General features: G+C 42.7%; 1 protein-coding gene across 3 annotated transcripts in view; it reads left to right on the top strand.

The window, feature by feature from the left end:
- The first annotated feature begins 772 nt into the window (after positions 1–772).
- ncam2a (neural cell adhesion molecule 2a) overlaps positions 773–14,124 on the top strand; it is a 1,585,154-nt gene continuing 1,571,802 nt past the window's right edge. For all 3 annotated transcript variants that reach the window (XM_043701406.2, XM_087992469.1, XM_087992470.1), the window contains exon 1: positions 773–936. In XM_043701406.2, coding sequence (XP_043557341.2) covers positions 885–936 — 52 coding nt within the window. In that variant the 5' untranslated portion in view covers positions 773–884. The remainder of the gene's footprint in view (positions 937–14,124) is intronic.

Below are 14,124 nucleotides of genomic sequence, written 5' to 3'. Positions count from 1 at the left end.
GGTCCTTTCACCGGTACCCTGAGCAAATGTGCCGTCTGGATGACTGGGACGTGGGGGTGGAAGAATTGGAGCGGACATATCACACTTATTTCTAATGAAGGTGTAATTTAACAGCGCAATGATTGAGGATTTATTTTCAGATTAAGGGGCATAAGCAGACATGAGAGTGTTTTTGAAAGTTGTTTATATTTCCTTCCCACTCCTCGCTTCCTTCGTCTGTCACTGTCTTCCCCTTTTCCATTGCATAGTTTCCACATGTGTCTGTCTGTCTGTCTATCTATCTTTATATCTATCTATCCAACTCTATCGTTCTACCTATAATTTCTATACCTAAAAAACTATTTTTATCGTTCTATCTCCACCTATCAAATTATCATTATCGTTCTACCCATTATTTATTTATCTGTCTACCTATCTATAACTTCTATATCTATCTAGCTATCTATCGATCGATCGATTCATCTATCTATCTATCTATCTATCTATCTATCTATCTATCTATCTATCTATCTATCTATCTATCTATCTATCTATCTATCTATCTAGTTATCTGTCTATCTGTGTTTATCTGCCTCTCTCTGTCTATCTATCTTTGTTCATTTAGCCCTCATTCTCCGTGCCTATTTCTCACTCTCTATCAGACTCTCTGTAAATACAGATATTTATGGTCTGGAGCAGAGTGGTGGGCTGACTGACCGCCGGAGTGTGAAGGCGATGCGCCGCCCCGCCGCGGAGGAATATTCTGGCAGAGGTTGGCATGCGATATAGTTCAGTGTGGCACTGTTTTGAGCGCCAGTTTCAGGAACCGCTCTGGCAAAGGAGCAAGCGGCTCATTGCGAGTCTCCGGGAAACTGCCTGCACCGGTCACAAAGCTCCGGGGGAAAATGACCTTCGCCTTATTCTACCTAATCGGATTGCTTGTCTGCAGCGGGGAAGGTAGGAAGCCAGGAGCATGTCAATAAGAGTATGCATGTAGTGTATGTGAGGATGGGGGGTGGAGGAGGGGGGAAACATTCAAAACCCCAGATAGATGCATCGACTGCATTGCAGTGAGACAGAGAGAGAATGTGGGAGTGAGCATCGGGACAGGTTGCAGGAGAGACTGAAAACTGGGGAGTTGTTTGACATGAAGTCTTTGGCTATTCCTCTGTCCCCTGACAGTGCATTGTCAGTGCTGTGTGGTCGCCTTGTGAGAGACCTCTGCTGAGCGAGGCAGAGCTGGGAGGTTCTGGGGGGAAGGTTGTATCTCGTGATTATTTGGGGAACATTTAAGGTGTTAACTTTCCTCCTTGTGTTTATTGGGTACGTGTGTGTATGTGTGGGTAGGGAGGTTGCTGGTAAAACGCCAACACTCTGTGTTTGTACTTTCATGAATGTGTCTATTCAAACGGTAGGCTGTCCATCAGAAATCTCGGAGAGTTTGTCGCTGGCGTGTAATGTTGTTTGGAGGGAGTCTGAAGCTGAAAGGGACAGGAACCCCTCTCCCTACAAACACACACAAACGTACACACACAGGCAGAGACACACATACACATACTCTCCCTCTCACACACACAGACTCTCGCTCTCTCTCTCACACACACACGCATACACAGACACACACAGACAGACACAACCACGCGCAAACACACACATACACACGCACACACTCATATACACACACCATTGAGTGGCTGCATCAATGTTTTGGTGCGCTTCCCAATTTCCAGGTTTGTTCCTGTTGACAATGGTGGCTGAATGTAATCCACGGTTCAGATGCCCAAGTACCTTACACTGAGCGGGGTTTGGGCGGGGGGCAAAGGATTTTTCAAAATGTTTTTTTTTGGGGGGAGAGTTGTGAAATTGCAAACTGCCCCTCCTTCAGAATCTTGGATTAGAATGGACGGGAATGGAGGCAGAAGCAAAGGCAAAACGCGCCCCGCCTGGGCGCTGAAAGTTTAGGCTGGACGAGTATTCAGACCGAGTTGGAAGTGCTTTGGAACGATGTCTCTGGAAGTGGATTTCGAGGGGCGTTTGTAAGAGTCTTTCGCGACAGGTGGCAGTGCAGAGCTGCTGAACTGCACTCCGATTGAAAGAATAACTTCCCCTGTCTCTCTCGCACACTCTCACATACACGCTCTCTCTCTCACACACACACAGACACACACATACACACTCACATACACACAGAGACACTCACATACACACACTCACATACACACACAGACACACACTCACATACACACAGACACTCACATACACAGACACACACACAGACACACAGACACTCACATATACACACACAGACACACACAGACACTCACATATACACACAGACACACACGCATAGACACACACAGAGACACACATAGGCAGACACACACACGCACAAAATTAGTGTGAGCGTGTCTTCCCCCATGAACCATATCTCCAACTGCAAGATGCAGAGGTGGGATAGAGTGAATCCACACATGCTGGCTGAACCAAAGAGACAGTTCCTGGCGAGTGACACAGTGGAACTTGTCTTGTTCTGGGAGTCCTGTAATCTGTTGACTATCAGCTCCTGAGGTTTCAGCAACAGTCTCCGTGAGCACCTGCTCCTCATCTCCTCCTGCATCCCTTCACTCACTTGGAACTTTCACACCCCAGGCACTGTCAAAGAAGAGCTCCGTCGGTTTTTTTTTATAAATAATGGACAGCAATATTATTTGGAGACTTTGGGGTGGGGCCAGACCAAAGCGGAACTAAATGTGGACATCAGGGGTTACAGAGTTAGCTGGATATGAGTGTGATGGGGACCACGGGTTATAGAATTAGCAGGATGTGAGTGTGATGGAGACCACGGGTTATAGAGTTAGCAAGATGTGAATGTGAAGGGGACCACGAATTATAGAGTTGGCAGGATGTGAGTGTGGTGGGGACCACGGGTTATAGACTTAACTGGATGTGTGTGATGGGGACATCAGGGGTTATAGACTTAGCTGGATGTGAGTGTGATGGGCACCACGGGTTATAGACTTAGCTGGATGTGTGTGATGGGGACATCGGAGGTTATAGAGTTAGCAGGATGTTAAAGTGAAATTGATGGAACCGTGCACCTGTCAGTATCTGGGCATTGACAATGACAGGATTTCGGATGGTAACAACAAGTGAAACTGACCAGGTCACCGTGCAGTGTGAGTTGGGGGAGTTGAGAAGGTGCAGAGAGCCGGATGGGGTGAGGGCTGAAGCGGCTTCAGGTCAAGGGACTGCAACTGTCCCCTAACCAGCCGTTCAGCCTGCTCGCCAATCACAGCTTCTGGGATATCGATCACTGTTTGCTCTCCCTCAACCTCCCTGCCTCAGGGCCAGGTGAACTCTGTGAGTCTCGGCTTGGGGAGACCTCCCTGAGGGTCGTGATATCCCATCCTAAATGTACCACACCATGGTGCAGGGACCCCGGGGAAGCTGTAGTTTGCCTGTTCCCCAGTGAGAGAGAGAGAGGGCTGTGTTTTAACCCTTCGCTCACCATGCTCAATGTTCCAGGAGAGACATGCTCAATGTTTCGTGTACATTGTCGACAGTGAAATTTGAAATGTGTCTCGCTGCATTTCAAATCGATTGCTATCGATCGTACAATTTACAGTTATAAATATAATTAGCGACAAGGCAATCTCCGCTCCCCACTAAGCAGGAGGAGGGCTTCCCTCCACAATGACCATTTGCCTGACTGTTTAGCATTACTTTTCCCAGCTGTTTGCCAAGAACGCTCAGTTCAGGTCAGGGTAACAAGCTCACTGAGTTGGTATTTTGCTGTCACAACCGTTCAACTGAAAGACTTCAACGTGAAAGAGCATCAGGGTAATATCTTTGCGCCAAGCGGAGAGAGCTGAACACTTCTTGCTCCTTCCAATGGGCGGATTATTGAATACCATTGCAAGATTGTGGCTCCAGATCGCACTCAGTAAACCGGCCCATCCGCTACTCTTCGGAACCCGCACTGACTGAGGATGGCACAGGACAGGGGGAGGGGGGCGCCCAGGCTGAGATTCCGTCTGGGTTTGAAGCCAGAGGTTGTGATTGAGAGGGACTGAGTTAAACAAGGGGTTGCGGAGCGGGGCGGAAGTTGAGCTGCTGTGGGAGTAGACAGAGACAGTGGTGGGATCAGGGAAGCGATGGGGAAGGCAGGACGGGGGCCGCACGGTTGGGTTTGGACTGTACAGAATGAGACTGAGCTCGGGGATAGAGCACGGGGAGAGATTTCTTGAGCGGTTGCTTTCTGGTTCAACTCTCACGGTCGAGTGAGAGCAAGAGTTAACATTCAGCAGTTTCGATCAAGGCTGCTTCGAAGAGAAATAAAAAAAAAAGACATAAAGATTTCACTCACACCCACAGATGTTTAAATTGATTAGATATCATCAAATATATAATTGAAGTAAACAGTACACTGGTGGTGACCTACAGACTGCTGGGAAGGGAAGGCGCACGGAGTGTGCCGACGAATAAATATTTCCTCATTCAGGCTTTCTCTCACTCCCAGCTTTCGAGATGGCTGCCGCCCTTTCTATTATTGCGAGCAGTCATTTCAGACACACAGTTTTACCCTGAGTCTGCCACTGGCGTAGGGAAAAGTGGAAACTCGAATCGGGGGGGTGGGGGGCAAAAGAAAAAGCGAACGCACTAACTCTAGCTGTTTGTAACCTGATTTCAGCTTCATTCATTTAGGTGAAGCATGTCTTGACTTCAGTGCTCTGTTTCAGCAGATACGGCTGGAGAAAAGCTGCAACCTGATTTGCAGAATGTTCCCTTCGGTGTCTGATTTTATTTATCGTTGTCCAAAAGAGGTTAATAGAAATGTGAAGAAAATGTTGGCGGAGTTGCATCTTTTTTTTTTCCTGGCATGCCTCCCAGTACAAGTCCTCCTTCCTTTTTCCCATAGATCCTTTGAGATTGTCCCACTATTAAAGACCAATCGCTTAATGACAAAATGCTGCTTAACAGTATGACTTCCCATATTCTAAACTAAGGTAGGTCCCTTCAGAAACCAATCTCCTATGCAACTGACCATACTCATTGTTTTTCTCCTTTGAGATCCAACACTGATGTTGGGTAGGTGCAATTCGTACCTGGGCTTATTGAGTGACAAATACTCAATAAGTACTTTGGGATTTCAAAGCAAAAGTACCGAGTAGCAGTGTGCCCATTTATATTTGTTCAAATACTAGTGTGGGAAATGTGTGTGACTGATCAAATATATTTTTTGAATATTTTCTGGCTTACATAAAAACAGAGTTAGTCAAATTTACAGCATCAGATGTCAATACAATGAGCAAGGAGAATTCCAATGTGAATCTCTCAGATCTGTTCATGGCTGGAACAGTTTTTTTACAACTTATGCAGAGCCCACCAGTTCATTTCTGGAGCTGGTACTTATTATTATTTATAATATGGTACAATTTGGAACCTGAAGAATGGTATCCTTTTTGGTCAATGTTGATAGGCAGTATCTGGTGAGAAACATTTTTTTCAATAAGTGTTTCCACTTTTACATTTTAGCTGCAAAGTAGAGAGCTTTTCTGTTGCATTTATAATAACTTAATCATGAGAGAAGTTTCATTTTCCACTGAATCCTTTCCAAACTTGTCAGAGCTTTACGTAACCATATATTGAGTTTCATTGGAAGATCAATGTCCACTTTTGACATGTAGGTTCCACATATGAACTCTTCATTCCTCTAAGTTCTTATGTTTCTAATTTAAACTTCCGCACCAATTGATCTCCATCTGAGGCCATTTCAAACCCAGGTGACTTGTGATGGCTTTCTAAGAGTTGGACCAATGACTTGGTGTTGCATAAGGAGCAATTCAATAGAAAATGTAAACAGAAATATAATGGGAAGTTGTGGAATGATGCACCACTAGATTGTTTGTGGCATAATAATATAACCAGATGGTACTGTATATGGACTCTACGTCCTCTCCCTTTTCAAAAAAAAAACTTTGGATCAGCTGTGGAATCATCCTGTGGGTTGGATAAAGCCTTTTAAAAAAGCTGGAAAGTGTCTGTGTGATAGGAAGAGTGACATTCTCAGAGAGTACACACAACCCAGAAAACCATAATATAGTTGCTTTCTTTTTTTAACTGACCTCCTTTGGCACAATGTATTTACATTGAAGTTATACAAATGAAAATATTGCATTAGTAATTATCAATAATTAATTGTGTATGCTTTCAATAGATACAGAGTCCACAAAGATATTTAGTTTACCAGAACCTCATAAGGACAGTGTTTCAGCACCGATTAGTGCTGCTTCTGATAAAGTCTGCACTGAAAACTTTATCCAGAACCACTCTTTTTTTTTCTATATGGCTTCAACTAAGTATCACCTCCCCTTCATTCTGTCCTCTTGGACATGATTCACTCATAGAAAAGTCAGAAGGACACCATGCTGCAAGTTGTCTACCTGCAGATGTTCACGCTCTGGCATTTATAGTCTTTCATGGAAGCTTCACCTCACCTTGTCAGCTGTAAAATGAGAAATGCAGGATGTATCCAATTGCATTTGTGAGAGAGATCAATATTTTGATGTGGGACCCATAACTAGAGATAAGTCATGATGGATTCTTTACAAGCTTCTCTGTAAGTGAGATTAAAAAGTTAATTGTTGCAGCTATGCTTCTATTTTTGTTTATGATTTTCATGTTTTCTTTCTTTTTATGGCTTCATGATACAACTATTCTGAGATACTGTTATGTAGCACTTTCTATAAATACATCTTCGCTGTTATTACACACCCCTGCTGAAAAAAAGTGTAATATCATTAAGTAATGTCATCATCCCCTCATTTCCTCCTGTTGTACATGATTGAATTCATTGAAAAGTTGGAGAACACCTTGCTGCCTTACCGTAACCCTAACCATACTCCTGCAGTGGTGCTTAAGGATGTCCATTCTATGAGTCTAATCTCCAGAAGGTGCTAATAAAATCCATTGCAAAGATGAGTTTGTGCTGAATTTGCAACTGGCTCCAATTAGCTGGGACAGGGGACAAAAGGTGTTTTAAAATAATTGATAAAGGTGCATACAAATGTTCTTAACAATCAAAGTTAAAAAGCACACAAGACCAGGTTATGAAGCAACAGGTTTATTTGGAAGTACAAGCTTTTCAGAGCGCTGGTCCTTCACCAGGTAGCTACTGGGGCAGGATCATAGGACATACAATTTATAATCAAAGATCAAAGTATCATACAACTGATACAAAGTATTGAACAAGCCTTTTTAATTAACAAGTTATTACAATCTGAAATGCACTGCATGGATGTCTGACGAAAGCAGATTCAGTCATAACTTTACAAGAGGATTTTGGTTAGCAGTTTGAAGGAAAGAGAAGTGCAAAGATTATGCAAAGATCATGGGTGAAGTGGAGCCAATTGGGTAGGTTTGCCAAAAAGAAAGATCATTTTATGATCTTATGATCCACGTTTCTGACTCTGATAGCTAGCTGCTGAGATTAGCACTATGGAGTTGGCAAAGAAGTATTTTCAACTTTGGGTGAAGGTAAAATGTGGGTCAGCTGTAGTGAAGGACAGCCTGTGCTAGAAAAGCTTATTCATAGCCACAGACTGTGCTCTTCAATCCATGTGTAGCCCTGAATGCCTTTGTAGCTGCTTGAGGAATGATATCCTCACAAGCATCTTCACCAGCAAGATAAAACATCAGATAATTGCAAGGTGGAATAAATTAGAATAGATTATCAAGGGAACTTAAATAGGTGAAGTTTCAGGTTGTCATATTCCTCCCTTTTGTTTTAGCATTTAAGGTAAAGTCAATATGAATTCAAAGCATGATTATACTCTGGTCTTTTTAGGTGAAGTATGATTGATGTAGATTTCTAACTAATTTGCAAATATTCTTCTGTCAGCAGACTCATGAAATGGGAAGAGACAAAACACATTGAGTTCGGTAAACTGTCCGACAACTTCAAATCAATAAAGTTGCAGTTTTGAAAAGACTGTTGTTGCCTGTAAGGTGTTTTCTCTACCTTGTGTGTCTGCTCTCACAGTGGTTGGTGCAATAGTTACCTATCATTCTAATACAGACAGGACCCGAATTCATAACTAAATCAATTTTTCAATGCACTGTTTTTGGAAGTGAAGGTGTTAGATCTGTGCTTTTGACAGATTGAATGCAAGTACAGGTTGCATGGATGGATGTAAGATCCCCTTTTTGTATTATTGGCCTCTTGACCAGTGAGACCAGAGAGACCAGTGAGAATGAAGAAGATGTTCAATTTATCATCACAAAGTTGCAGCAGTGCCGAAAACCTGACAGTGAGATTTTTTTTGTGTGTGAGGAGAGGTGTTGGTTGCACTTGAGGGTACAGTGAAACAGAGAGGGAAATTTGCTGTTCTTTTTTTTTACAGTAGCTCATTAGCAGAACAGAAACAGAATCAGTGGTGATTAACATAGTTCAGACTACGGGGCTGATTGCAGACTGTTGGACAGTGAGAAGAAGAAAAAAATAAAGCTTTGAGTGTTTTGTCTTGCAGTGTCGATAGATAGTGGCAGTGCATGTTATTAGTAGCAGGACAAGAGATAGGCTCGCCCAAGAGTCCATAATGAAATCGTCATCCTTGACTGAGCTTTTCTTATTGCAGCTCTGTCACGAATGTGCTTCCCGGCTCTGTTTCTTGATAGCACCACAGTGTTTGTCAGCAAGGAGATGTCTGGGCAAAACACAACTCACACTATCGTCTTTTTTTTGTGATCAACATACAGTTGCAATGATAACATTATTTCCAGTCATGACTTCCATTTACAATACATTTGGGATTTATTAAATGCAGTGGACATGTACAAACATTTGCTGGCATGTCATGTGTATTTTCTAATTTGTTTTCTCCCTCATCTACCAGACCATTCGCTTTTGTTTTGAAAGAGGAAATATGCAGCATGGCTCCTTATTAACTGGCCTCCTCAACCAGCTTGGAGGATGCTTAGGAGACAATTCCATCTCAATTTGGCGAGTCCTATTATTCTTACACTTATCCTGCACTGCTTCCTAACTTGAGTGGCTCAGGTTGGGAAGGCACAGAGCAATCAAGGGCATTGAATGCGATAAAGTATCATCTTTAATTCAGTGTAATTTGTGACATTGATTTAACTGCCAATGTTATACTTTGCCTGATTTTTAAAAATCCTCTTTCCCCTTTGCCTCATTACATTGTATTTAAAGTGAAGGGAAATCCTGTGTTGTATGCAGTAGCAGGTACTCTGACAGCACCCAACTTTAAACTATCTGTTTCTGAGCATTGGTGCCCTCAAGATCATTGTCACCCATCACTGCACTCATTCCTTTGACTTTACTCCGATTGAAGTACTTGATGATGGGTAAATGATAAGTAATCTTCTCAAGTGCAAATTCACTTGCTCTCCTCCAACACTGATATTTCTCAGACTATTGTGTGGTCTGACCTCTGCCTCAATTCAGATTCAGTTGCTGATTTAGTGAAGAAAGTGTTAGTCATTTCTGTTTTGATATTAGCACTTGTGGTTAGCACTGCTACCTTGCAGCGCCAGGGACCTGGATTTGATTCTAGCCTCAGGCAACTGTCTGTGTGGAGTTTGCACATTCTCCCCGTGTCTGCGTGGGTTTCCTCTGGGTGCTCTGGTTTCCTCCCACAATCCAAAGATGTGCAGGTTAGATGAATTGCCCTTAGTGTTCAGTGCTGTGTAGGTTAGGTGCATTAGTTAGGGGGAATGGGTCTGTGTGGGTGACTTTTCGGAGGGTCAGTGTGGACTTGCTGGGCCAAAGGGCCTGTTTCCACACTGTAGAGATTCTAATTAAATTTGGTTAGAGGGAAAGATTTTAAAATCCCAGTGTTTACTTTAAAACATTGTTTTATCTTCACTGTGCTTGCCTAATCATATGTATCAAAGGAATTATTGTCATGGTTACTATTATTTGGGATGGAAGTCTTTGGATGCAACCTTTGCCAATGTAATTCAAGCAAAATTCTAATGAGACAGAGGGCCTGTCCACTGTAAAGCACCTTCTGTGCTCTGGCAATTCCTTTTGCTGAGGTGCTATATAAATGGTTGTTGTTAAAAAGTCAATATTGGAGAAATGGTACTCTGTATTCCAATTGTGCAGGTTAATTACTCCTCAGATAGTTGCTAGCCAATCCAAGTACTACTTCCCTTTAAATATCATTACAAGCTCTCTCTACTGTTCTTTTTATGAGATTGCTGCTTTCTGCATTTTTCAAGGGAAATTTGCAACCTGACTTTTGCCCACTTGATTTAAGCATCTGACAGGATGCTTTTGCAGGGAGCGTAATCTATCTTTACTAGTTATTTCTGATTAACCTGTTCGGGCATGTTGTGACACAGATGGGGCTTAAACTCAGACCTTCAAGCAAAGAAGCACAGGCACTATATCTGAAACACAAGAACCCCAGCTTGATTTTCCTGTTAGCTTGAGACAAAATGACAGCAAGCCCTAGGCATTAACGGGAAGCTGTTGTCAAGCACATCACTTAGTTATTTTCAGTTGAATGTGGGACACGTAGCATTAAACTATTGACAATGTGTATGCCAAATGAATACAAAAGAAAATTGTCAAGGCCACTGATATTGTTTCTGTGAGAACAGGGAATTGCTAGTTCATAAGGAACTCTCCTGAGGTTGTTTCAATTCCTTCATTTTCTTGCTCCTTAATGTATAACTTTCTCTGGCTCTAAAGCTATGTAATCATGTAATTCTTTTGCCCTGGTAAGGCATATCAAGAAGAGCTCTTGGATTTGAAACATTTTTCTCTCTCTATGGATACTTCCAGACCTGCTGAGCTCCTTCAGCATTTACTGCTTTTACGTCAAGACACATGACTGATTTTTACCGAATGAAGTTTGTCAGCTAAGACAATATTGAGGCACACAGTTGGCCTCATTCCTGATGAAGGGCTCCTGCCCGAAACGTTGATTTTCCTGCTGCTCGGATGCTGCCTGGCCTGTTGTCCTTTTCCAGCACCACACTAATCTTGCCTCTGAGCTCCAGTGTCTGCAGTCCTCACTTTCGCCACACAATTGAGAGCATGGGCAAAGACATAAATCTTATGCGCTGTCTTAAAGGGAAAAAGACACTGGTTTAGAGGGGATGGTAGTGGTGAGGATTGGGAATTCAATATTTTCAACTTTTGCATGGTCAACAGTAAGTTTGGGGATGCTCTGGAGACAAAAGCTAACGAAGCTTAGGTATCACCAGTGGTGTGGGACAATGTTGGTGTTATGGTCATTTAGATGCTCAGACTAACATTTTTGGAATGTGAGTTCACATCACACTGCAACACTGTGGAGTTGGAATTCAGTTTATGAACTTGGAATTAAAAACTGATCACTGTGACAACTATTATTGTTTACAAAGAACAGCACAGGAGCAGGCCCTTTAGCCCATCAAGGCTGCACTAAAACATCATACCTTTCTCAACTAAAACTCTTTTGCCTCTATTCCCTGCCTATTCATGTATATGTCAAGTTGGCTTCTTAAACGTTGCTATCGTATCTGCCTCTACCACCTCCTCTGGCAGCGGATTCTAGGCACTAACCAGCCACTGTGTCAAGCACCTGCCTCTCACATCTCCTTTAAACTTACCCTCTTTTACCTTAAACCTCCGTCCACTCGTATTTGACTGGGCTATTTTCCTTGGAGCATCCGAGGCTGAGGGGTGACCTTATAGGAATTTATAAAATCATGAGGAACATGGATAGAGTGAATAGTCAGGTCTTTTCCCCAGAGAAGGGGAGTTCAAAGCTAGATGGCATAGGTTTAAGGTGAGCAGGGAAAGATTCAAAAGGGACCTAAGGGACAACTTTTTCATGTAGAGGGTGGTGCATGAGTGGAATGAGCTGCCAGAGGAAGTGGTTGAGGCTGGTTCATATACAGCGCTTAAAAGGCATCTGGATGGGTATATGAAAAGGAAGGGTTTAGAGGGATATGTGCCAAATGCTGGCAAATGGGACTTGGATATCTGGTTCGTTTGGATGTGTTGGATCAAAGGGTCTGTCTCTACATCTCTACGACTCTCTGACCTTCTGAAATGGCCTAGCAAGACACTCAGCTCAGGAGCAATTAATTCTTGCCTTGCAAACAGCAGCCACATCCTGTGAAAGGAATCATTTTTCTAAAAAGCAGACTAGCTTAACGATTTCAAAATGTCAGCAGGTCTGGGAGAGGTGGTACTGTTGTACAGCTGGATGTTGCAAGTTTATGTGTGAAAACTGGCGTATTTTAGACTGTGTCACTTAGTGCAGATGAACAACTGTGAGGGGACACTAGAGACAAGCTTGTGTGTGAGCCGAAGTTTCTCTGGTGATCACTGAAATGAGAATAATGGAACCAGGTAAGAAAATAGTCTTGCTCAACTGGAGGACAGACGAGTGGTATTGGAAGAGAATGGTATGGACAACTGTTTGAAAAAGCTGCAGACTGATGGAGAGGGGTAAGATCATTTAGTTTTCCTTCAGAACATAGTATTTATTCAACTATAGACTTGTGCATCCCTCATTTCCTTGGTGGTTGTGTCTTCAACTCTTCAGGTTCTAAGTCACCTCTCTTGACATCATCTACTCCTGTACTGCTGTGGAAGATGCCAAGTTTTGTCTGATGATGCCTCTGTGATATTTAAATGCAACTGCTTAGGCATTAAGGTGCTTTGTTAGGTTGGATCTGAAGGAACATTAGTTTGCTCTTAAGCATGCTGGATTCGATACAATGGGTGTCTAAATGATTATAGTATTGCATTCCAGTACAAACATTTGTCACCTTAATACCAATAGTAAAATTAGACAGAAAGGAAAACAAAAAAAAAATGAAATGCTTTACTAGAGACTAGGCAACTGCTTAACTTCAGTTTATATTAAATTTAAGCATTACCTTACGTAGACAACATATGTGTATACAGTTGACAAATTCTACCTCTAGGTACATGAAAGATTGTAGCTCTCTCAGTCACATCTAAGTCTTAAAGACAGCATATTGGTATCCAATACCTGGAGGAATATTTCTCTGATTGTAATAGGTAAGGGTATCTTCAGGAGTCTCTTGCAGGAAAGCAGCTGTCGTTTGAAAATTGCTTTGAGAACAGATGGATTGTTATTATGTATCACAGAGGCATTTAAATTAGACCGTCTAACTGGAACAGTTAGAGATAAATGCAATCTTCCCACATTGACTCAAATCAAGAAGCTGATGTCAACTGTTTAATCCTTTACTTTAATTCTCAGAGCTTTTTCAGCAATGATACTCTCAACCCGAGATGTGAGTTGAAAAGGAGTGTCAGTCAAAGTTACCATGGGTGGCACGGTGGCTCACAATGCCAGGGACCTGTGTTTGATTCTGCTGTCAGGTGACTGTCAGTGTGGAGTTTGCATATTCCCCCCCAATGACACTGCCTATTGTTCCTCAGGCAGCTCAGGATTCCACATGTCCATTAGTACCCTCACCAACTTCTACAGATGCACCATTGAGAGCATATTGTGTGAGTGCTTAACGGCCTGGTGTGGGAACTACTCTACCCAGAACCATAAGTTGCATGCACAGCCCAGGTCATCATGGAAGCCAACCTTCCATCCATGGACAAAAACAGATATTGCTGGAAAAGCTGAGCAAGTGTGGCAGCATCTGTGGAGGGAGTCAGTGTTAATGTTTCGGGTTCCTCACAAATGGGCTCCATTTACAGTTCTTGTTGCTGTGGAAAGGCTGCTAACATCATCAAAGATCCCTCCTACCGTGGCAATGCTCTCCTACAACCTCTTCCATCAGGATACAGAAGCTTGAACATAATCACCGGCAAGTTGAAGAACTGCTTCTTCCTTGCTGTCATTAGACTGCCGAATGGACTCTCTAACTTCAAATAAAGTTGATCTTGTTAATGTTGATCTTGCTTTGTGTACCTCCTGTGCAGCAGTAACCTTACAAGGCTCACGTTTTTCAGCACACTTTTTCTGCATGTCATTGCTTGCTTTGATCTGCCTGTACTGCTTGCAAAAAGTTTTTCACTGTACTTAGGTGCATGTAACTACAATAAATCAAATCAAATCAAATCAAATGTCTGCGTGTGTTTCCTCTGGGTGGTCCAGTTTCCTCCCACAGTCCAAAGATGTGCAGGTT

Source organism: Chiloscyllium plagiosum, unplaced genomic scaffold (assembly GCF_037043375.1).
Source record: "Chiloscyllium plagiosum isolate Xiang-an unplaced genomic scaffold, Cpla_swu_hap1 HiC_scaffold_12, whole genome shotgun sequence".
Classification (NCBI taxonomy): Eukaryota; Metazoa; Chordata; class Chondrichthyes; order Orectolobiformes; family Hemiscylliidae; genus Chiloscyllium; species Chiloscyllium plagiosum.
Note: the sequence above shows the minus strand (reverse complement) of the source record. Positions and strands in the feature narration are given on the sequence as shown.